At 36.4% G+C, this 25,507-nt stretch overlaps 1 protein-coding gene across 2 annotated transcripts; it reads right to left on the bottom strand.

The window, feature by feature from the left end:
• Positions 1-411: 411 nt before the first annotated feature.
• On the bottom strand, positions 412-25,261 carry DNAJC10 (DnaJ heat shock protein family (Hsp40) member C10). Of its 2 annotated transcripts, none has more exons than XM_075093664.1 (23): positions 25,102-25,261; positions 24,110-24,469; positions 22,243-22,408; positions 20,428-20,478; positions 18,956-19,038; positions 18,635-18,766; positions 17,715-17,808; positions 17,441-17,518; positions 16,060-16,103; positions 15,531-15,668; positions 14,310-14,399; positions 13,427-13,540; positions 12,524-12,638; positions 10,624-10,751; positions 10,233-10,349; positions 8,997-9,098; positions 7,799-7,954; positions 6,290-6,423; positions 4,662-4,715; positions 4,125-4,272; positions 3,564-3,683; positions 2,255-2,371; positions 412-1,699 (listed from the first exon to the last, which is right to left on the bottom strand). In XM_075093664.1, the coding sequence occupies exons 2-23, from the start codon at positions 24,308-24,310 to the stop codon at positions 1,688-1,690; spliced, it is 2,394 nt and encodes a 797-aa protein (XP_074949765.1). In that variant the 5' UTR covers positions 24,311-24,469; positions 25,102-25,261; the 3' UTR covers positions 412-1,687. The 2 variants fall into 2 exon arrangements, with proteins under 2 accessions (XP_074949765.1, XP_074949766.1); XM_075093665.1 differs by lacking the exon at positions 25,102-25,261 and adding an exon at positions 24,759-24,856.
• Positions 25,262-25,507: the final 246 nt, after the last annotated feature.

Below are 25,507 nucleotides of genomic sequence, written 5' to 3'. Positions count from 1 at the left end.
CTGTAGAAGAGACTCATGTGAAGCCCTTGTTTTTTGTCCTACTAGTCTGTTCCTGTTAGCAGGACTGTATAGTAACGAAGAAGAAACTGTACAAATACCTATACTGGGCGGTTTTTGATTAGGATCCTACTGTTAAAAATCTAGAGTGTGTAATCATGACCTCATTCTCCAGGTAGGAACTGAAGTTACAGGTAAACATTCCATGCAAGAACCAGAGTCTGTATTAAAGCCACAACATACCAAATTTTCATTTTTGACTGTGCTCGAGTTTGAAGTTTGATTTGGCTGTGGAAAGGTCTACTTTATTAAAAAATAGATGCAATACATTCTCTTCTTTCTCAGATTAATACACTGCAAAACCCCAAAGCAATAGAGGCAACCCTACTGAACATAGGGGAAGACGCATTTGAATGTCTCAAAGTTACTAGAATATCTTCCTTTTATTTCTTGCTGCCTTTATAAAATAAATTACTTGTAGATAACAACGTATTTACAAATTTCTAATACTCACACTACAGTGACTAGTCATGCCAAATCTAAATACATGGAGAGCAGGGAGAAAAGTCCATCTGACAAGTTCTCAGCAGCATTTTATTGAAAACGTTAAACATTTCAATGCTGGACTCCTAAATGCAGCAGACATTTTGTTGTCTTCCGTAATTTTTCTTGTCTGTTGTAAAGCTATGAAAAAATATTACTCTGAAGAGTGGGAATTTTATTAAGATGTATGAGGAGACATTGCAAAGTACAGTGTTCATAATTAAATTAAAAGGCACTTGCCCTCCTGCTTACCTAAAGATTCATATGAAAAACAAACAAACAAAACCTCCCAAAAATGTCTGCAGAGAAAGGAAAAGTGGTAATACCAAAAGAGGTTAGATATGTCCACAGAATACATTCATATTTTAAAAGACAATAATAAAAGTTATGACCTAATAACTTAAGCAGATGCTTCTACAGCATAACTTAAATTTTGAAAGTCAATGAAACACTGAGTTTGAAGTCCTCGATTTTTTTTTTTGATTATTTAAAAAAGAAAAAAACCCCAAACAAACAACCAAGTTCAAAGTTCTGTTCATCCAGGCACCACCACCAGTGCCACAATATAGTAATCCACTCAAGGACAGGAACAATGTAATTCAATAAACCTATCCTGCTACCAGTTCTTGATTTTATTTCTTAGCAATTGACTAGACAAGAATGCCACCCAAAGCAGAATAATCATCATGTAAAACTGTTTGTCTCTCAAATAGACAATCCCCTCATTGTGTTTCTGCATTGCAGAGTGGTTTGAGTGCATATTCAGCCATAGGCTGAGTGCCACATTCAAAAAGTGTTTGAAAAGAGACAGAAAAATATAAGGAACTGGTAAATGGATAGGAAAAAATGATACAGTCCACATTTCTGGTCCAACTCCAATGTTTGACTAGGAAGAAGGTAGTTGGTATATCAGAACAGGGACACGCGGAATTCATTTGCAGAAACATTGAATGCCGCCTCCAAAACCAAAATGCTTTCATCTCCCCACAGCTTGAACAGAATTCATAGTCATGTATGCCCGCGAACTCAAACTAGTTTTCGTCTCTTTTGTGCTGTCATGAATATAATCAGCCTTATATTTTCCACGTATTGTCTTCTATATTCACAGCTTCAGAATATTTTGAATTGTATCTACCTCCAGTACCACTTAGAGTTCATCCTAGTGACAAGAAAATAAATGTTTAAGTTATTATGAAAGTACAAATAAAAAAAAAAAAATCAATATTATTAGGGATTTTAAATTTCTGTGGTACTATGTTTTCAACAGGACAAGTGTTTCTTAAATAGAATTCAGGGTACTTCTTAACCGCTGTGTATTAATAATCATCTTTGAGTTAAAATGCCAATCCCAGCCTTACACTAATCAGCCTCCATAATTTGGTCCCTGCTTCCTTCATCTAGTCTAAGGATTGCACTTAAGGATACAGTGCATCTCAACCATCTATCTTTAATGCAGTTGTCCCACGGCTATCTATACGTTTTGCTAAGTCTTGACATAAGTGGTGCTACAAATGCAGTATTCTCTGCTACATCTGCAGACATAGAGAACCAAGTTTGAATAAATAGTAACCAAAACAAGATGAGAATTAATATGTACCCAGTACTATTTGAAAGCATTTAATATTTCATGGACAAATACTAACATAATGTTAAAGGGCTATTCTTTACAACAATATAAGTCTTTTGCAAAAGGCCCCACAATAAGTATTCTTACCTTATTTCTAGATTTTTTCCTCTTTCCTTTATTTTGAATTGCTTCTAATTTTTCATTCAAAAGGTCAGCAATACCTTTTGCATCTCTGCTGTCTATATATTCACCAAGAACATTTTTCTTAAGAAAAAAAAAGTTAGTAGTTTAACATATTACCCATGCCCTACACTCAATAGAAAATCTGCTTACTTTCAGATAAAATTCAAGAGGAATGCAGGGAGGAAGACAGTGGCTCTGGTAGGTTGATTTATGATTCATCGATTTTTTTTTGGTCTTCATTTAAACAATGCTAATTGTCTTTATAGTAAGAACCACTTTTAGCTGCTAGTTTTTAAAACCATACAAATTTTGAACTAGACAAATTTTGTCTTGATCCTTAAAGTTATTCAGCTAAGCATTTCACGTAGACAGCTGTTGCAAACTGTGTCACCTTGTAACCTATGTTCATGAAATCTGTCACTGTGGGTTGCCACTTTTGAGACCTGAAAAGCCATTACTCTTTACCACAGAAAATTCTCACTGATTTTGATGGGATTGTGTGAGGAAGGATTTCTAGCACTTCCCATAAGAGATTCCGTTAAAAAAAGAAAAGTATAATTAAAAGCATTGGCTTAACTATTAGAATGCATTGAATACTTTCTCTTCAGCGTTAATATATTTAAAAATATGACTATAATATTCTTGAAATTTAATAGCTTTACAAGAATAGAGGCAGTTTCCTAGGACTATCCGGACTCTTCTCAATTTTTTAATTTATTCCTACTAATCTGTTAGTAGGAAATGTTGATCTCAACAGAGAGTCACAATGATAATTTAAATGGTTTGATAAGGGTTGTTTTTGAGACAGAACACAACTAAATATTTTTAATCAACTTTCTATCTTAAAATACATTATTGAAGTCAAAATTATAATGAAATGCCATGATTACATTGAAAGCCAAAATGAAGTTGTCCATATTTCACTTAGAGAGAGACTTTGCCTGCATTTGGTAGCTGGTAGTGGAATTGGTAAAGGTTGAAAAACATTGTGTCATGCGAGACCCCTGCAAAATTAAACCCTGGTTCTGGTTAAGCCCACATTTTAGTTACTGTTCTATTAATCTACAATTTATTATTTTCAATAACCCGTTATTACTGTATCACTGTCCTACTATTTTAAATATTACTGCAATTGATTCTTATTATATCTCCCGAGTATCTAAATAATGCACTTTAGTATGTTACAGAAATAGTCTCATAAGTCTTAATTTTGAAATTAAATACGTCTACTAACAGTACCCGCCCACCAGCGTACACAAAGGAGACACTTTACCTTTGTTCCTTGGTAGGGGTAAAACTTAACAGTAGGATAGGCTCTGATATCAGCAGTTTGACAGGTCTGAGCGTACGCCTGACAGTCTACTTTTCCAGCTTTTACTTTTCCTTTAATGGTCTAAAAATAAATGTTTATTAGAAACAAACTTCAAGTTTCCATGGGTGACTGTACGCAAATAAGCAGTGCAGCTAAAAGTAAACAAAAAGCATTGCTCAAATCTTTTAAATATCTCAGAGTAGTTGCTTGGTTGCTTCTCAGACTTCAGAAGTCACCACATGTTCAGCAGAGCACTTCCCCTTGAATTCAGGGCAAAGCACATCACAGTTCCAAAGGTCACCCCATCATAACCTGAAATCTGTCTCAAAAGAGGGTCTCTGTGTGTGTCTGTGCAACAGACAATACCCCCTGGCAAGTGGGACCTAAAAGCCTGGACTTCCAGTGAGAAGGAGGATCACTGGGGGTATGTGATTTTTGGATGATTACTAAGAAGTGAAGTGCTGATAAACTATATTTTAACCATAAAAATACAACAATCTGCTAATACAGTTAAAAACCTACCCTTGCAAGGATCTCAAATTCAGGAGCAAAATTTTGGCAAGGTCCACACCAAGGAGCATAAAAATCAATGACCCAGTGATCTTTTCCATTCAGAACTTTTTCTGTGAAACTCTGAGGAGTCAGGTCTATAGACACTTGTGGTAAATATCTGTGGAAGAGAAGAATAACGGTCATAATCCATTCAAAACTTTAAACATATCTGAATTCCATTTAAGCATAAGAAAGATTTTGGAAATTAAGAATATTAGTAGTCTGGAAATCCCTACTTTACACTTTGTACTATAAGAGAATCACTTTTTAAAAGTGGTAGACAAAATAATAGTACAGTCTTCAGAAAATGGGTGGGGAGTAAGGAGTATGCTCTATCTCCACATTTTGAAAGCTTGAGTAAAAGGATGTGGAAACTTTAAAAACTTAAATTAAGCAATACATATACTTGTTTCTAATTCTTGATTTACACAGAATTTACATATTAATTTCTCCTAGCAAGCAAACTATATAAGCAGCTTGTGAACAAAGTTTAATGCAGTGACTTACCCCAGTGCCCAACCTCTCAGTGAATATGAATCTCTGTGCCATCCATTGTAGCTACTATAAAAAGATTACAAATAAAGTAAAAATCCAGTTCACAGTAGTTTGAATTACATTTGGGAAAAAAAACCCAAAAACAACAAATCCCACAAACCAAAAACCACAAAACAACCAAAACCCAAGCACTCTGTAGAGATGATGAAATAATGAACTTAAGTGCATGTGTTTTACGATCTATTTCTTCTAGCTTTCAAATCTAAATAAGTCAATCTCATTTAGATGATTCAGAGATACAGAATTAAGGACTAGAAGATGAAGAGATCAAAATTCTATGTCATGAGAATAAGAAACTTGGTTTGGAGCACATAAGCTTTGATAACTAGAACTATTTTGAATGAAGGATCTTTGGTAGTAACTCCAGATAAAATTGCAGGCTCTAAGAAACATGAGAATTAAATGGAAATATCTTAATATATTTTTTTAATTGATGCTCATTCATTACAATAAAACAGTTATTAATTATATACATTTTCCTCAATTTGACAGTAGAAAAGCCAGGCAAACTGGTTACTTGGACAAGGATTTGGACTTTCAGGGCATCCTTAGTTTTGAAATTCCAGTGTCAGGTTAGAAAACAAGATTAATCCAGGATTCATATCCACTAATTTACAGCTTTATAACAAAGTATTAGTCAATAGAGTTACCTGGTCAAAATCTGACTTGATAGTTTTTGGTGATATTTATTTTAAGAGACAAATTTTCATATTTTTGCAGGAATTAGCTGATTAATGACTAGGAATTTGGCACTTAACAGTCATATTCACCAACTTAGTTGTTTTCAAGATGAAAAAAAAAAAATCTGCTTTTAAAAGAAACTTTATCTAGAAGAAGTGAATAAAAGTGAGCAGCCCAGTGATGAAAGCTGCTGAGGTCTGCTATTACGCACTATGATGAAGAAGCATTACAACTTACTATCTGCCAGCATTTAATAGAACTTTTCAATATTTAAAATAATGAAGCAACACATCTGCTATTTCAGACCGTTATCTGTCTTTAAATAGGCATGTGCTTCCTGAAATCCCTGGATCTTCAAACAGTACTGTGAAACGGAGGGGACAGGCTATTTGGTTTTGGCCAGCTTTCACTTCCCATAGAGGTTTTTTTGGCTTATTTTGTTAATGTTTCCACACTAATGATACAATGAATGGGATGACTAGATAAACAACGGAAAATTTTTGCAATGGTTCTAGCAGCCTGTTGGCACGGAGAAGGATCAGATGGCTACATCACTCTGTTCTCTAAAGATAAAGCTACAGTCAATTAGGCTAGTACCATTTTTATATTATATGATTTCAATAATCTACTTTAACTGACAAAGTTAGAAAACTGGCAATCGATAAAGAACAAGAAATAAAAATTAAGATTCCTGAGGCAATCTCAGTTCAAATTACTGAAGTGAAATAACAAAATAAAATGGCACTAGTTTGAAGTAACAAAATCAATAACAGTTAGGACAGTAATATTGTAACAGCCTATTTTAATGGCTGTGATGAAACTTTTCTATGCAACAGAAGATGTATATTAATCCTGTTCCATATCATCTAACCTCTCCCAAACTGAACTGAACTACTTACTAATATTGATGAGCTGTGTTTGATTTTTGAGGAAAGAGTCTTATTTCAGGATATCCTCGAACACTTTCTTGGTGACAGAAAGAATAATATTTTTGACAATCCACACTGCCTACATTGATTAATCCATTTAACATCTGAAAAAAAGAAGAAAACCTACAATCAAATATGCTAATCAATAATACTACAATTTCAGTAATACTTCAGAATTTAAATCTTAATCACTTAGTTGGGGAAAAAACCCCAACAAAACAAACCAAGATTATCACAAGGCTTTCTTCTTTCCTGTAAATGGGTGACTGGTATCTAATGGGAACCAGCCACCCAGGGACATTCCCATCATGCACAGGTATTTTAGTATAAGCTGCATGCTCATGGCTCTTGAGGCACCTACCTTGCCTCAAAGGGACACGAGTGTGGTTATTTAGTGTAAGGACTGCCCTATTACCATGTTTCATGTCATAGGGTCAGTAATTATGACAGATCCTGGTATAGTACAGATGCGCTATCAGTTGCACAGTTGGCCTGTGTCTTGAACACACTGTTTGTTGCAAAGGCCCAAACCACCTGGCATGGGTGGGAAGCTGATGATTACTGAATGTGTACTATAAAGCTAATAGTACTTCACAGACATTTGACCAGGATATAGAATCCTTGCTAGAGCTCCTAGTCTGGGTGAGTTCTAAATGTCTGAAAGTCATAGACTTGTTTCCAAAGCCCTATGTTTTTGGCTCAGTTAAAATTCCTGGAAATATATCCAGGAAAACCCAGATGGCTGTCATTAAAGTAATATTACCTTTGCAAATGAGAGGACACTGTAATGACCTTGCAAAACAAAACCACAGTCCCTAATCCCAACAATTCAATATTGAAGTGTGTGTAATTCAGCTAACTGACTATCAGCCTTAAAGTGTATTGTATTTAACATTTATTTACTTTCAGTGAAGAAAACAAGACCTCAGAAAAAATCTTCTTAATATAGGAAATAATTAAGATATAATAATTAAATAATCCTAAATTTAAGTCAGCGATTTCACCAAGGCCTAAGTACTATCTTAAAGCTGACTAATGATCATAAAGAATACTGAGAATAAAGTGGCAAACTATTTAAACCAATTCTTATCTAATTTATGGATAAATCTTTTTTTTTAATGTTTTGTTTTAAACAAATGCAGAGCTGTTGTCCATATAAAGCACTAAGCATCAAAGAAAGTTAGTAACTCTAAAGGTCTTAGATCTTGGAAAACACACTTGTATCAACAGGATAAAACTGGATTACAGTATCAATGTACTGAACCTTTTTAAAAAAAAAAAATCCAAACAAAACACCCCAAACAAAGAAAAACTTTGTATTTGAAACAATATAAAACTGTCAGGTAGGAATTCCCTGTTTTGCCCACAATATTAATCACTAGACTTTCTCAGTTGACAAGTCTCTGACAGCTGTTGTACCATCTCAATAATTTCATAGAACAGGACCAAAAGAAGAAAAAACATTTGAATGTCATTTACCCTGGCCATTTTTTTCCATTCTGGCATTAAGGCCTGACAAGGTCCACACCATGGAGCGTAGAAGTCAACCATCCAGATTTCCTCTCGTTTTCTTCTCTGAACTAATTCAACAAATGTCTCTGGTGTTAGGGAGACAACTGATGGATTCCTAAGATCCTAAAGTAAAGACATTTCATAGAAATACACTTCATAACAATAAGTTATCCTGTGTCCAGCACCATCACATACAGACAGACTGAGAATTCTGAGAACGTCCCTTTTCTAGTGAAATTTGTTTGCTGCTGTGGTAGAGAAGACTCCACAGCACTGAAAGGCATGGAAGGATCAAAAGTCATCCCTTCAACCTAATAATCGTACGCCTGATTTGCTGAGAAGAGCTATCACAAAAATACAGCCAGGCTGCAAAAGGGAGGTTTTCTGCCTCTTCTTTATAGGGAGGCAAAAGGCAAGAAATTCAGCTTACCTGGCAAGCACAGGCATTATGAGACTCAAGCATGCTATTTAGGCTGGGATGCAGAAGAATACATACGGTGCACTGCGGGCCTCTCAATATCAACCAAAAAAGAGCAATCTCCACCTGTCCTGCATGTGTGCTCTTAAACCTGCTTTTTCTGGGCTGCCTTGAGAAAATGAACAGTCTCTACAAAGAGTGGAAAATAGCCTGCAGACCTAGAAATGAGAGAACCTGAATGCTGGAGGAAAGACGGGGGCCAGATCTCTGGCAGCAACAATGATGAGTACCAATGATTTGCAGTTCTGTGAGCTATGAAAGTTCAAGAAACAGCTGAGAAGCGCGGAGGGCAGCAAGCTAATTGACAAAAATGAGAACCTTCTCCTGTGTCAAGGTATGCACGTGAGGCATTTTCACCTTAACATTACAGCACTTCATACTTTTAATTCCTTTATCCTCTCTATGAGATAGAAATCATTACTATTACTTTGCAGATTGGAAGGGATCTTAAGTTACTTACTAATGAACTCAAAGAAATTACTTGACAGAGCAGGGAAATTAATCCATTAGGTATCAGGTCCCTGACTGACAGTTGCTGAATCACTTTTCTTGCCCAAAGTTTTTTCAATCTTACTAGTCTAATTGATCAGAAAAAAAGAAGAAAATTTTAGCATCTTCCAGCTAAAGAACGTTTGTGGATGAGCTGCATACAGAACAGGACCGCAACATGGATTATAATTTACGTACCTCTATAAATTCCAGGATCTGCTCAGCAGAGTGATGTCCTTCATACTCATGAACATCAGACTGATTGAACACAACTGTTGTTGGATAAGCTCGGATGTTATGCTAGCAAAACAAACAATAAGAAATTGCAAGGAATTATTGGGTTTCTTGTACTTTCCTTTAACTGCCATTGGTATTTGTGGCTCACAGCTGGTAATCTATCCAGTTTGACCACTACAGCTGCTCAGACTTACACGCAGAGGGGAGTTTGAAACCCTTAAAAATCAGTACAGAAGAGATGCCAATTATATTCAGAGATGGCATAATTTGTTCTGGATTTAAAAACCAACCAGTAATTCTTTCGCCATGCTCCACAAATACAGGAATTAATCCACAGGCCTCCTAAGCCTCAACTTTAAAGCTATTGCCAGTCTTCAGAAACTTGTAGTTTATGAATAACTGTATTATTTACTGTTGAACACAGAAGCTTCCATGATCTGAATTCTTCAGTGTGTAAATACAGCTAAATAAAACTTTAAAAAGCTTGTAATTTTTTGCTGATTTTTCATACGGTTAAGATGTTCACATTTTAAAGATAAATACAAACATTCTAACGTAAAAAGCTCTCGTGAACAGTAAAATATGTAGTTGCAGGAAAGCTGCCAAAATGTCATAGTATCTAGAATTCAGGAAAAGTAATGTCAATTATTTCTACCATGGTAAATTCATTGAAGCAAAAGTTAAGCAAACTGAAACATGGAAAATTAGGAAAGATTTTTTAAAAAATATTTTTCATTCCATTACAATATCTTTAAATACACGTAAACTTGTAAGTAATAAACTTTCTTTTACTTTGAAATGGATCCTGTGCTTCTTAAGTGCTACAAAACAAAAAGCAAAAGTCAGTTAGGGTGAATTGAAATAGAAGTGGGTTTGCAGACATCTTCAAAAAGTGCTATATCAATATAAAACTTGTATTTTTAAATGTTTTACTATTTTTATCCACTTGTGTGAAGAGCAAAAAGAATGCATATAAGTATTTATATACACACTAGAAAAAACTTTCTGGGTCCGCTTTAGTCGTCTTTTCTCCTTTGAAAAAAATTATGATACAAGTGTCCTGTTTGGTTTACTACCTTTTAAGAAGGTAATATTAAAGAACAAGCATTGCCTGCCCCCATTCTCCTACCCCCAGCCAGAAGAAAATAACATTCTTTGAAAGGATTCCAACCTCCGCCCCCGATTCCTGCAGCTTACCATGTTGCAAAGCCCTTCATGGACAGTACAGTCTAGTGTTCCAAATTTAAGCTGACCATAAAGATGTTTTGATGCTTTTCTCAGCTCTGGTAACAAAGCTCGACAAGGAGGACACCACTAGAAAACAAAATGCAAGTAAGCACAATTGCTTTCCCTGCAGTTGGCTCTCAGGGGAATGTAAGCTGTTCGAGATGAATAATATGCTGCTGTGACAACAGACTCTACTAAAGACAAAATCCACAGAGTCTAGGAACTGGTGCTGCCAAGGAATAGGAAATTACAGTACCATCTCAGGGTGCTGAAGGACATTTTCAAGGTACTGCTAGTATTTTTGTTACATAGTTACATAACAGATTTTAGAAGAAGGGAAACATGGATATTAAATATTTACCGGTGCAAAGAAATCCACAAGCCAGGGTTCCTTTTCTTTGTCAGGAAAATTCTGAGGTCCCAGTGTGATAACATGAGAGTTGACACTTTCTTTGGCAAATGCAACGATGTCATACAAGATCTTCTTTCCTTCAAAGAACAATTTAGAAAGGAGACTTTATTTTTCCTCATGAGCGATCTCATTAAAAAACTCAGTGTTACCAACAGAAGTCCTTCAGTTCCCTTGACCGATCTTTAAACATGGCCTGTTTAAATAAATTGAACAGGTACTGGCTTGCGTTTTCTCAAGAAGACAATGTTAAACTGTCCAAACCTACATAGCTGAGACATACTCTAGGGGACAGTTAATACTTGGCTAAATATTAAATGGGATATTTACCTAATATTAGCCAAATAAATGTTTTATCCAACACAAAACATGTTTTTATAAACAAAAAGAATTTTTTTGTGTATGTGACTGGACTACCTGTTTTACCATCTTGCTAGTGTTGTAATTAAAACGTTACCATTCTAGATACACTTACTGTGGCAAAGGTATCAACACAGTAAAGACTTCAAGCAAAATAAACGATACTGATAAATCACAGCTTTTTTAGGTGTAATTGAAGTTCCTGCTGACACAGCTCTAGCAGGCAAAGACCAAGTCTCTTCATACCCTTCATGTACACATTTGTCAGCAGAAATGAGAGTTTGTGTCTTGAAGTGAACTGAGAATAAGAACTTCAGAGTAATTAAATCTGAAGTCACTGCACAATGACACATTAAGATTAATTATTGTTCTTAGATTTTAAACTCTTGAAGCCTTTCAACATAGCACATAAAAAAGCCTGATTCCTTCAAGTATTATATCCGTATGAATACTGGAGTGCGATGACTATTGGCAAACATTCTAGATGCCACATATTTTGTAAATAGTAAACCAAACCATTCAGAAAAGAATGCACGTACTGTAGTCCAATGTATCTCTCACACACTATTTGTAATCTATGGCATTATAAAAAGATAAAGAATGCTGTATGTATATGACCCATTCTTGGCTTCTCTGCAGGAGTGGAAATTTCAGAGAGTATATAAGGCTTTTCCTGGCAGCAATCATTAGATGCATGGGATCATCTTTCCCCCTTAGATACGACTAATCTTTTCTAAGTGATCAAAAGCTTTTCTCCTTTCTTCTTTATTACAGTATTGAGGTTCTGACTTGATTCTAGCAAGCTGTTTCTAATACTTCAGAGGCTGAAAAATGAGAATGTAATCTTGCATAATTGTCTTGTGCTGCATTCTGAATGAAGCCACACCTATTGCTGCAAGCTTCAGGCTCCGCTCTTCTCCAACCAACATTTTTGAGTCCTTTCAGTGGTATGCGGTAACGTATTTCCAATCTTTCCTGGAAGGAAACTACTACTGTGGAAATTAAAGTGGTAAAAGTCTCAATATAGACTTTTTTTGGATGGAGGTCAACAGAACATGGAATTAGACTTAGTGCAGTGACACATAAAATCAAATCCAAGTTTCTCAAGGTGGCAGCACTGTATAACTAGCACGTCAAGCCTCTGTAAAGGGCGTGGTGTGCCTTACAGCATTCTTTGGTTATTGTACCCAAACCAGAAGCTGTCCTGATGAGCTTCAGAGATTTCATTTGCATGTAATTATGTACATGATATTGAAATAGAACAGTAAAGACAAAATGCATCTCTTGACATCTGATGACTGCTTATCCGGGGGAAAAAAGAAAAAAATCAAAGGAAATTAAAGGTTTGTATGAGGTTACAGTAAGATCAAAGGAAAAATAGCGAACATTACAACTACAAAACTGTTCTTTGAGAAAAAAATGCAGTTTGCCAAAGCTAGCATCATCTCAAAGTGATTACACAATGACTTAAATTTGCCAAAGATTCCCTTACCATGGTGAATTTCATAATCTCCAGTTCCTTTTCCTTTGAAGACTGCTAAACAAGGCTGATAGACATACAGTTTGTTGCAAATGGTTGGTGAAGACAGACAGTCAAACTTGCCAACCTATTTAACAAATGGTGCTATTTTAATTAAGGCATCCTAATTTATGCAATTAACATATTTTGAAAGGCAGTAGGAGTTAGGATAGATTATTAAAAAAAGGTAAAGATATGGAAAAAGTAGTAGCATTTTTATAAACAGAGACTTGAGACAATCTTGTAACTATGACATTCGAGCAAAACTGCTAGCACAGCTATATCAGGTTGTTTGCTTATTTTTAATTTAAAGGTCAAAAATGGGGAATAAATCCTTAAAGAATTCTCCTTTTTCCCCTCCAAACAAAATAGCAAGGAAGCAAAAAGACACCTAAAATGAATGTGACCTGAAAATTTTTCTAGTCAATGCAACAGTTTTTTAAAAATACATACCTTATAAAATAACACAATCCATGTCTTTAGTACAAAGTTTGAATTTGGTTTCTTTTTATTAAGAAAATTTCCAAGATAATTTTAGGGTTTTCTGAGTAATTAAAATACAGTTTCACATACATCAATTTGATGTTTAAGTGTTAACTTTTAATTGTTAACTGAATGGGATCTGCTGCAACATTTCCTGTGAGAGAGCAGATTTAAAAGATAATATTTCCTAAGTACTTTAAAATTATTCAAACCATATGGGAAATTTCATTGCTTGCTTTAAATTAAAAACTTTACTACAGATCTCCCATATGACAGCACATGTCTCTCAGTACCTGGGGTGGCAGGTGGTAGTAACAGCTAATAATGAAAACCATACTGATTTGATCTCTGAATGTAAATGGTATTTGATACCAGATGAGTGAACAGTCTTACCTGAATATGCTCATCTTTAAGTAAAAATTTAAGTTTCTTAAATTCCTGTACATTTGATTTATCACTCTCCCCAAACTGGAAGAAAAGCAGCCATCGGTGATGAGCGAGACGGTCCTTTAGAAGAAAGAAAAAAAACCCACAACAAAAACAGAGAGAAAAAAAATTATTTCCAACTTATACCAACTTGTAAATTCGTTTTATGTTTTATAAAGACAAATGACCAATTATTCATCTGATCTCTGAGTGACCTCCTCCACTCAAATTCTTTCATGTAGTCCTTCCACTAAACTTCATTTTACTACATCATAAATGGGAAAGAGTTAAAACTCTGAAAACAAGCTGGCTACATGCTACCCTCTACACTTCTTATTTCCATGTGTGTTTCCTGTTGTAGATCAAGCTGCTAAGTGCTACTACAAGTGAGAAAAGCAGCTTTCCTCTTTTTTTTCCAAGACACGAGTAACTTCTGTGACTACTAATTTTAGTTCATACATAACTTATGGATTAACCAGTATTTTTTTCTTTCTTATATTACTGGAAAAACATATTAAAAATAAAATTCTCTACAATTTAGTAGATTTAAAAAATAACTAGAAAGTTAGAGTTGCAGAATGAGTAGCAATGTAATTTCTGTGGCTTTCTATTTTCCTATTAAATACACACACACCCCCCACCCCCTTACGTTCATTGGTTTGCTAAACAACAAAAGTAAATGTAGACAAACAATGTTAAATAATTTTGGCTGGGGGTGGGGAGGGAAGAGTCGTCCTTTTCAGTTAAATAAATACTAGGTTGTATCAACAGGATTTGAAAAATGTAAAAAGTAATGATAAAAATATAAAAATATATTATTTTAAAAATTCTTTTATTTTTAAAAAGTTACCTCTAATGATGCTGCAGAGATAATTTCAAAGTCTGGCAGATGCTGCATTACTTCCTGATATATTTCTCTGGCATCCAAGGAGTTAAGAAACTAGGAAGGAAAGTTAACTGTGTTTATTATAAGGCATTACAAACATCCACCTGATTGTTGATGATTAGTACTTAAAGTCTGAGGGAAATTATTCTTATTTGTTCCTTTCCATCAACTGAAGAGTACTGCTAGTAATGTGTTATTTGATCAACTTTTTTCATCTATGTATTTTCACAAATATCACTCTCTGAATACTGCTTTTTAGCTTGTTTTTGCACAATATTAAAATCAAGATATTGTATTTTGTCAAAACGGGTGCTAAAAGTCTCAAATTCAAATTTCAAACTGAGTTTACCAATCAACATTACAAGATTTCCAATCTAGTTTTACAGCCTTCCTTAACTGCACTGTACAGATATTTGAGTTTCAGTGATTTTTTTAAATTTAGTAAGTAGTGTGAGTCAGTAACTCAGAGTTGGTAAGTTACAAGGTTGAAAGTAGGTAGGTTACAAATTTCATTTCCTCCTTTTGAAGATGCATATAACAGTAGTGACAATAAAGGATCAAGCCATGCTTCAAACTGAGAAATGTCTCCCATCAATTAAGGAAGTTTAAACTACCACACAAATAGAGGAGGAGGTTGCAATATTAGAATACAGCCGAACAGCATAACCCGTACCGACAGACAACGTAGGAGTACTTTTATCACACACGTCAGTACTCTGTTCAGAGTAGCATTTCTCAAACTTGTGATACCTGGGGCACGTGCCTTCTGGAATAAAAACTGGGGGCACATGGCAAATCTCCCAAGCTTGCCCAGGATAGCTGTGTAGCAGCTTCAGAACCAGCTCTTGGGCCTGTCACGGAGCACATCCTACCCCTGGATTCCCACAGCTGCTCAGGGAGGCTCCTGAGGAGGTGGCTAGGCAGAGCTACAGGCTGCTGGTACTGCAGCGTGCTCCTCTTCGGTCTCCTAGCATACCACCAAAATGGGGACCACCTCCAGGGATCACTGCCTTAGAAGCCAGGAGGGATATAAACTCCTACCAGAGCGTACAATCTTAGAAGAAAAAAGTAAAAAAGCATCTTTCCAGTTGTATATAATCAAGCTGGAAATTATTTATACATTCCTTTGTCATTGTCATCACCTTATTTTATCTAAATACAGAACAGTTGAGAAACAACTCGTACCAAAACGCCTCCTTTCTCTTTGTTATTTATGGTGGCTCCAGGTGGAAAGTATGCTGTAGTACTAGACGAGATATCTAGATTATCACAAAGCTCACCCTGGGTGCCACAGTCCATCCAGCCTACATTAACAAGACCTTCCTGTAATTAAAAAACAAAACCAAACCCAAACAAAAAAATTACAAACCACAAAACAACAAAAAACACACACAAAAACAAAGAGTTTTTTAATTTTAGGTTCAGAAATGCTTTTGAAAACCCCAACACAAGCAATTATATACAATATTTAGAAAATGGAAGGAGACCACATTGTAAATCATTAGTTAACATTCATCCATATTTTATAAAATTCTTTTAAAAAATTAATGTTATTCCAATAGCTACTAAGTCAAAATATTTCACTCGTCTGAAAGTTAATGGGTGAAATCTTGGTTCTGCTAAACTCAGTGAAAGTTTTGACTACAACTTTATGCTTTCATTTCTGTTATTTCAACTATAATAGGTAATGCTTTCAAAGTGAAACTCTGCTTACCAACATGCCAGCTAGCTTAAGGCGTGTTTGGTAACTCAAGCAATCTGCAAAATAAAAATTATTTATTTACAAACATAAAGCTTTGAATTATTAATGCACGAAACCTACTCTTGTTTAGAATTACCCCTTTCCTTCCTACAAAGGTGATAATTTCAACCGGCATGCTTCCTGGCTATTTGTCCAATATTCCAGTGACTTGAAGTTGTAACATCTAGTAATCAGCACTCTATGGTTGTCTACTCTAAGTTAAAAATAACATCAATAATGTTGTCTCGCTTCATCAACACAGAATTCTAGTTTTAAAAATTTTCATATTTTATTTGCTATACTAAGACTGACCTTTAAAATTTCTTCTTAGCCAAAGAAGAAATTCTTTAAAGAATTCCTCTTTAAACAGAAAACCCAAGACAACATTTAAACAATGTTTAAAAAAACCCTCCAGCATACTGTCTTGTAATGAGATTTCAATGGAAATATCAACTTTTTGTGATTCAAATAATAACTCACTATAATAAATATATCATATGCTGTAATCATCCATCCAGACTTTGAATAGTTAGTTACCTTCTGATGCAGATGTTTTTCTGAAATAAGAAGATGCATCAACCTAACTGTAATTCGACCAAAGTTGAAAACTTAACAACAAAAGGACTGCAACTTGAAATCAAGCTATTTACAAACGTAAATCCAAGACAGCAGCTCTGGTTATTCAATTCACAGAACAAAGGTCTCTTCGTACAACAAAGAAATCTTTATTTGTCAAAGGTGTAGCACATTTACCTAGCTCTACCAGCTAAGGAAGGCAACTTTCTCATATACCATATCCAGTACTGGTCCCAAGAAAGTCAGTGACAAACACCTACAAAAAATAATGCAAATCTAAACTCTGTCGTGACATCAACGGTAAGAGCCAATTACTGTGTCCCAACCTAACTTAAGAGAAAATATTAAGCTAGTTTTTGAGTATTGGTGGTTTAATGGGGATATGCATCCTTTCTTCTGCTCAGCCATCATGATGAGCTGGCATGTGTCTATGCAATATCTGTCATTTCAGCTTGAGCTGGAAACTGTAGTCAGATGCCTTTTCTGCCAGTTCCCTTCCTGAGGGGTTACGCTTGAGTGCTGCTGTAATGACTCATGTGACATTACAGAAGCACAATAGCATAATCTATTAATGTTCCTTTGGTCAAAATGCCTTTAAAACAAAACTTAAATGACCCACATACTGTCAATGAGTCCAAGTACTGTGGGTATCACTCTGGGTAAAACATCTAAGATATTTTACAACTTTTTATTTGAAGCAAAAGGGATTATGCCACTATCAGCAAAAGTACTTTTTTTTTCCTGTTTGCCTTATTTGAAAAGTATGTAATACACCTACCCCCACGTTCAGCACAGAAGGTGATCAGCCAACCAACGCCAGAAGCAAATGAAGTTTCAATCGCATTAACAAAGTTTCCTAAGAGTGAAACAATTTGCATCAGTTTGTGACTGAACGTGACTATGAAACAAGGTTTTATATGTATATTAGCAAACGACAATAAACTATTTTTAATCTCAAAAATAACACTTAGGAACAGTTGACAGATTCAGCTGTATACACAGTTTCTGCCATATTTTATATTGTAAAAGCAAGCAAAATAGGTGAACATTACCTGCCCATAACTCAGTGACTGTGCTTGTAACGTATTGCATGGCAAAGTTCTTTAAGCTCTCTTTTGACCTGTCTCCAAAATATTTCACTGGTTGCTATAGAAGACAGAGAATAACGTTTATTAAGTTAAACAAAAGAAAAAAAACACACCAAAAGTACTGTTTTTTATATAACAGTACTTATGCAACTGCGGGACCCTACCCCGCCAAACCTTAGCCCTAACAGTTCTCTCCCCCCCATATTGAAATGTTTGGAATTTAACTTTTATTTAAATTTTGTAATGTGATTTCTTTCCAAGTCCAGCAACACATGGATAATTTAGTCTTAGAAACACCCACTCCCAATGATTATATTTCTATTTAAATAAAAATTGCGTGCATCAGTCCATTTAGTGTATACACAATCTCTGAATTCAGCCTTTCAAATCTTATTGTCAAAACATACCCAACTATTCAAGTGCAATTTGTACACCCCTCCGGCACCACTACTTAACAAGCAGCTATAAAGCGCGATGTCCATAACACAGCTAGTATGGAGGCAGTCTTGTGGAAGGAATTTCCAAGTTTCTTTAGGTTCGTGGTCATATTCTTTAGAACCTAAACAATTATTCTTTGTATTTGAAAAGTCCATTACGATACTATAAAAGAAACTGTTCAAGTAAACTTGTTGCTTTCCTATAGCACCAACGCTGATAGTAGCTTCCCAAATCAGAAGTGATATGGTGCATGGTAAAATGATTCAAAAAAGCACTGTATAAACCAGATATCTATTTTTGAAGTTAACTTTCTGAATTAATTTAACCAAGGTGAAGGAAAGAAAAAAGGAAAATCTATGTATAAAAATCTATGATAGAACAAGTATTAAAGAAATACTATTCCAGATTTCAGTCTTTCTAAAAACACTTGAAGTTTTATCACTCACCATTCCAGTTTTGAAAATGTACAGACTGGGATAACTGTTAATCCCTTTAATTCGACAAAGCATTCTATTATCTCCACAGTTGACAGCCCCAATGCGTATTACTCCATCCATCTCCTTAGAAAACTCCCTCCACTAGGAAAAAAAGCGGGGGGGGAGGAAGATATTTTCTTATAAAGATATAATGAAAAAATCAGCACATTTTTTTATTCCTGGCATCTTGAATTGTCTTTGGTTTCAGCTTCAGTGTAAGAATCCACTTCATTAAGTTTTATGCTGTTAAAACCAATGATCTTTCAGAGTAAATTTGCTTGTTAAACATACCGTAGGTGCTAACTCATGGCAGTGGGAGCATCGAGGAGAATAAAAATTCACAAACCACAATTCTCCTGAGTTAACAGCAGCATCTAGATGGAGAGAAGAAAACTGTAAGTAATGCACATCTAGAATGTAATTATATCTAGATTGTACATTTTTACTATATTGTTGTCCCCAAGATCTGAATTAAGTAGTTATATGTCAGACACAGTAACTGTAACTCAGATGGGATAAAGATTGCACCTCACTTGCATATACTTGCTGTTGTAGGCAAGTGCGCAAAACTTTCAGAGGATATCAGTACCCTGACTTTCATTCTATTCTGTTCTATTAATTAAGAATACATTTACTCTCTACAGATTAACCTAGCTGAAATGTGTGATAGTGTAAGTCTGGTTACCTTAAAATCAAAATACAAGTTCTAGAAGATTTTTACCCACTAGAACTTTCCATTTCCTGATATCATTTCATGTATTTTCTGGGTTCCACCAGGCAATCTTTTTATGTAGAAACCCTGTATACTAGGTGAAAATGAAATTTAAAAATCCAAGTTAATATAATTACTAGAAAAGTCAGGAAAAACATAGTTAAATAGTCTTGCTTATAAAAGAAAACAGCAGCAACAAAATATACACACAGAGATGTTATCAGTTTGAATTACATGGCTTTCAGTCTCTCCATTTTCAGATATCATTTTTATAGTGAATTTTCTAAGTTATATTTACCTATATTAAAATGTCCTCAAGCCAAAATATCCACACAAGCCAACTAAGGAATGTGTAGATTCTGCAAATCAATTAACCAAAACAAGACCAAGTTCTTATGGAGAGAATCATGAGGTTCTGCTATTAGAACAGTTTACAAAACTGATTCAGCATTTAGATCCAGTCCCTACAAAGGAAAATATTCAAAATGCAGAAGAAAAGTCACACAAAATCCAGTATTTTTTCTCTCTAGTCTCTTAGTTATAAACATCTTAGCTATAATTTTAAAAGCAAAAAACTGGATGATGTCCTCACTGAAAGCGTTCTTTCCAGACCTTGTTTTACTTAGCTGTGATTTTAGTATCTGGTACCACCTTCCAGTCTTGAACCTCTTGTGCAACGCACAATTGACAGGATTTCACAGAAAAAAAATTAATAGAAATAGAACAGAAAAGTTCTATCAAGTGCATTTTTAGACAAGAGACCAAAAAATTAGAAATGATAAATTAGAAGAAACAAAATTTTAATTCAAATTTCTTCTTACTGATATAAAAAAATATCTTTCAAACTTAATCTAAACTGTTTATTGATATTGATCTATTTGCTAACTAGCATTTACCAGGAAGCGTTAAGGGTTTGGGTTTTTTTGTTGTTGTTGTTCTTTTCTAATCTGAAGATGATTTTCTGACAGTTTTTTGTATACACAGTTCTGAATGTAAAAATTGATACTTTGGGCTGCCATATTGTCAAACAGATAATTTATTTAAAACTTACCAAATTCTCCTCTATCCAATGTTATAATTTCAGGATCATCATCATAAATACCTATTAAAAAAACCCAACAATTGCTTTTTATTTTTGCCATGAAGAAACAAGCCATCACCTTATTCACAAGAGAGGAAACAAGACAGTACACTTAAAATGAAATAGTAAGCTGGCAAAGATAGTTTTTTTTACAACAAAGCTATATTTGTTCAGTAATATGTAACCTTAGTTTAATCTCTTGCAAACTCCCACACCTTCAGGCTACAAAAGCCACCACCATTACAGCAAGAGTATTAGAAATAACAGCAACCAGTTGTCAAGTTAAAATTCAAGAAGCTTCAGCCTCCACTGAAAGAGCTATATGTAATGTCTGGAAGCTTTCACTTCTTCACTCAGCCTCTGGTCATCTAAACTATTTAGATGACAAAGGCATTTCAGCCGCAAGCTTGTCCACTCACAGAATGCTGAGAATGAATGAGTGCTGAGAAATGAACTCAGTGGAATAAAGCGGACAGAACAAAGGTAAGGAAGACAGCTTTTCTAAAATGCTAACCAATCCTACCTAGAACATCACTACAAAACAGTCTACTACTTCAAGTATGCAAGAAAGGCAGTGCAGAGATACAAAAAATACTATTAGACAGCATAATATTACGCTACTATGGCTACAGATCTTTTATAGTACCTAACATGGTGAGATGCCATTTCACCTGAGGTATACAAGGATTAAATGCAAATAAATAATGAGAGAAATTAATTCCTACAGGTGACAAGTTACTTTTTAATATTACTATCAATTTATATATCATGTAATATAATACATACACTCACCCATACATATATACATACAAACAGAAAAATATAGATACATATCTAAATAACACATAAATACAAAAATAAATACAGATATAGTCTCCAAATAACTGGTAATTAGACATTCAAGGATATTGCTTCTCAGTCAAGCAGTGCAACTTCAGACAGCTAAAATTTCTTAAATCTGTTTATCTGAAGAAGTTTCAGGGTAATTTCCTTTTTTCCCTGTGATAGTTGCACCTCTGGTTTATTCAATTTCAATTTGCACAGACATTAATTTTTTAGAGATTGGGACATACTAAATAAAACTACACTAGAAAAACGTTTTGCAAAGGTGGAGGTTCATTTCACCTTTTTCTTTCATATCAATCAAACTATGTTCCTCAGCAGCCTATTGTATCTTAGCCCTGTTACAACAGCCCTGAGAACAGTTCATCCCAGCCTTTCCTGACAATTACCTAAAATTTGTTGAGACAAACATTAAGTAACTTGTCTCAAGATCATTTTAGGTATGATTCTGTAATTACCTTTTAATTTCTTACTACCTCTTTACTGATCTCTGTTTAGCTGCATATAAAATAGGCTTGACAGTGCAAAAACCTCCTCTCAAAATCCACTCAGGAATACTTTATCTAAACAAAAAGGTCTTCCTGCATTAGAGTTGAAAAGAACAGTGACGAAACATTAACACTGGAATTTAAGGAAAAAAAAAAAGCTTTGCACTTTAAAGAAAATAAACATGAAGTTAGATGACCAATACAAAAGCAAGCAGCAGGAACAAAAAGCTAGGTAAACAGATTATTTCATTTGTGGTATTTTTGGGTAGCCATTAACAGGCTAAATAAAAGATTGGGTCAACGCAGAGAAAATGACAACTACAGGAGAAAAACAGAGCAGGCAGAAATCTGGAGAGGATACGTCAGAAATGTGTAAAAAGATCTGATACAGATCTTAATATTGCATTTACTTGTGACTGTTTTAGGCAAATCACAAACATACATCATAACTTACCAAAATCATAGCGATAGAAGTGCCAGCTTTCATAACGACCTCCTTGCTGCTGATCTTCCAGACCTTTCTCTCCGTATTTATCATACTTCTTCCGCAGATCTTCATCTTTAAGTACCTCATAGGCTCTATTTATTTTCAAAAAATTTTCATGTGCATTTGGATCATTCTATTTAACGAAAACTGTAATTAGTAATTAATTAATAAACCATATTGTAGATATAATGCTGAGAAAATAATCTTTGGAAATATTTTTATATCCCTACTACTAAAGACGTCAGTTGTGATGGAAGCAGATGTTACACAGTGATCTTGAAACAAAGTATGGTAAAGTTTTCCTTTCCTGAAGCCAGATACGTCTTCTGCTCATTTCTTCACTCTCACTAAAGTACCAACTGAAATACAAAGTGAACTGGCAGGAGGCTGTAACATTCTCCAGTGATCCCTCTGCTTTCAACTCTCTTTCTTCAACGGAAGGAAAAAAATTAGTACTCAAGAATGAAGACTTACCATTTCCTCTATAATCTTTTCTACTCCCCTAAAATCCCCACTCATCCAGTTTGAAAATCTGTGCTATAAAGGCATATTCATCCCTTCTGATCTTACAGTGTAGACAGAGGCCCCCTTTTCTATTTAAAAACCTTCTGGTTCTAGGTAACTTTGGAATTACAACAGTGAAAAATCTGCAGACCTACTTTGAACCGCAGCTTGGGTTCTGAGCTGGTGCAGTATAACAGTGGTGACCAAAATCTGCAGCACTATCCCACTCTTTTAACTTCTGCTTAAACATTTCATTCAAAAGACACTTTTTCTTAAAGATTGTTGACTTATTTACCTAGATACACATGAAATAAATTACCATTATGGAATTTGTGTAATGGCTTCATGTTCTATATATCATCTTTAATGTTGAAAATAATCTGTTGAAACATCTTTAGTAGTATTTTAGTAGTATTTGCATACTTGGAGACTACAGAATGTGACCCAAAATGTTATTATTTTGAAACGTACACAGGGAAAACAAAAATTGCAGTTCATAGCTACAAGTTGGCATTTCTAACTTTGTGGAGATTTGGCTTTCTCTTTGAACTCTGTCATGTTTGAATCCATCGTAAAACAAGAGTGCCTCAGAGGCCTCAATGTACTCTGTGCAGGTGGACCCTGTGCTCATATGGAACATCACTGCCTTCTGGGTCTCTGTGCAGGTGCGCTTGCACATATAAAGATCTAAACCCTCATATTTCCTGTGAATTTCTGATTATTTCAGGAAATGTTGATGAAGAATTGATGACATTTAAATTTAAAATAGATTTCTTTGTACTTTGGAAAATATGGTAGCACAGACTGAGCCGTTCCAAAGTCTAACTCTAGTTAGTCTAAAGCTCCTTATTACCCTCCCTTGTTATGCATTGGCAGTCCCAGAAGTTCTGCTTTGTCCTGTTTGATACCTGGAGACTGATATCTCAGTAGAGGCTGCTGCTGTTTGCTGTTTAGATGAGACTTCCTGTTCGGGAAACAGTAAATACCCCTAAACTAAACTAAAAGAGACAAACTCATCAGTTTACCAACAAGGTAACATGGTAGACATAAGCTTTCCTTTATTTACAAAAATATAATTGAGAATGATCTTGCCTCTTTTTTTTTTACTACAGCAATTTAATATGGCCCAAATTCAACACAACCATGTATGACCAGCCTATCCCTTTTTGTCAATTTCCTCTGCAGAAAATCTGAGCAGAACCATGTTATCAGGTGGCTATGTTACTTCACAAGAATCAAGAAACATTATAGATAAATTGAAACTACTTTTTTGTATCAACATTCAGATGCATTAATTCACCAACTTTGACCTGTTAAAGATGTAACTTACCTGATTTTTATCAGGGTGCAACTTTAATGCCAGTTTTTTGAACGCTTGTCGTATTTCTCTACTACTTGCTTCTTTGGATACTCCAAGTAAACTATAGTAGTCCTGATCAGTGCACACAAGAACTATTACACATACTAAAACTAGCAATAAAGATCTTTTCAAATAATGAATATAACCCGCTTTGGATACTAAGAACTCCATTATGAAGCGTGTGGGAAGTTGCTAGGTTCTGATTCTAGTAGGCTTTGAAGAGTCTCTAGGAAATCCGCCAACCTCCAGAGATGCAGTCGAATTTACGATGGAGCTCTTCAAAATGCTGGTTGTCCTACTTCATGTCACAAGTCTTGCAAAAGTTACAATCTATAAGAAGAGGGGGGGAAAAGCAACTAAGTACATTTTCTTAGTTATTCGATAAATATATGTTAGTAGAGAACCCCATTGCCAGCTTGTGCAGACTCCACATGAACATTTTCTTGATGGCTGATCACCTGCTTTCTGAAGACCACACAAGTGACAGACCATCTCTTGATTATGTTTATTGTGAAGGAGGCAATCATGCAAAGCTTTGCTGAGCGATGCTAAATACCAGCCACTTACATCACATTAAGAAAAGCGGCTTCAGTAGGGCTCACTTTTCCTTCAAACTTACTTTTAGCACCGCAGGGGGGACGTTTCTTCCCGAGGGACCGGTAGCCCCGTGCCGGCGGCCGCTGCGGGGTGGGGGGGGCCGCTCGCCAAGGAGACGGCGGACGCCCCTCACAGGTGAAGCCGGGCAGACCCGGGCGCCGGGTCCGCCACGGGAACAGCCGCGGCGATAGGGGCCAGCGGGACGCGGCGCGGCGAGGCCGGGGTTAGCAGCCCCGGGGGGCGGCCGGGCTGCGGCGGGAGCCGGGGGGCGGCCGCCGGGGCGGGGCTGCCGCGCGGTCCCCTCCCCTCCCCGCTGGCGCGGCCTCGTTGCCGGGTGAGCCCCGAGGAAGCGGCGCGGCGCTTACTGGGCTGCGGGGAGGGCGGCGGCGGCGGCGCCGGCCAGCGGCTCAGAGCGGCGGAGAGAGCGGCCCGGGCGCGGAGCAGCATGGGACGGCGGCGCCTCCACCCCGGCGCCGGGCGGAAGGGCGGCCCGCGCCGGGATCCGGCTCTGGGCCGGAGGCGGGCGGGGCGGCTCCGGGGCTGACGTGGCCGTCCGCGCCCGCCTCGGGTGGGGGGCTCGGCTCCGCCCGGCAGCGCCGCGCCGCTCCCCGCCCCGCCCCGCCGGGGCACCCCGGCCCAGCCCGCCCCCTCGGCGGCCGGGCCCGCCCTCGGCAGCTTGCGCTGTCGCCGCCCGGCGGCGGGGCTGGGTGGTCTCGGCACCACGGCGGGGCCGGGGGCAACCGTTACGCGGGAGAGCCCGCCGCCTCCCTA

Source organism: Phalacrocorax aristotelis, chromosome 5 (genome assembly GCF_949628215.1).
Source record: "Phalacrocorax aristotelis chromosome 5, bGulAri2.1, whole genome shotgun sequence".
NCBI classification, from domain to species: domain Eukaryota; kingdom Metazoa; phylum Chordata; class Aves; order Suliformes; family Phalacrocoracidae; genus Phalacrocorax; species Phalacrocorax aristotelis.
This window is presented reverse-complemented; position numbering and strand designations above follow the sequence as displayed.

What these genes read in the sequence shown, in the direction of transcription:
- DNAJC10 (XM_075093664.1), bottom strand. Translation starts at nt 24,310, where the DNA reads ATGGAGTTCTTAGTATCCAAAGCGGGTTATATTCATTATTTGAAAAGA. An exon ending in AAGAGAAAGGAGGCGTTTTG is followed by an intron (nt 14,400 to 15,530) that starts GTACGAGTTGTT and finishes TTTCCTTCCTAG; the next exon opens with TTTCTTAACTCCTTGGATGC. An exon ending in CTGAGAGGTTGGGCACTGGG is followed by an intron (nt 4,273 to 4,661) that starts GTAAGTCACTGC and finishes TCTCTTCCACAG; the next exon opens with ATATTTACCACAAGTGTCTA.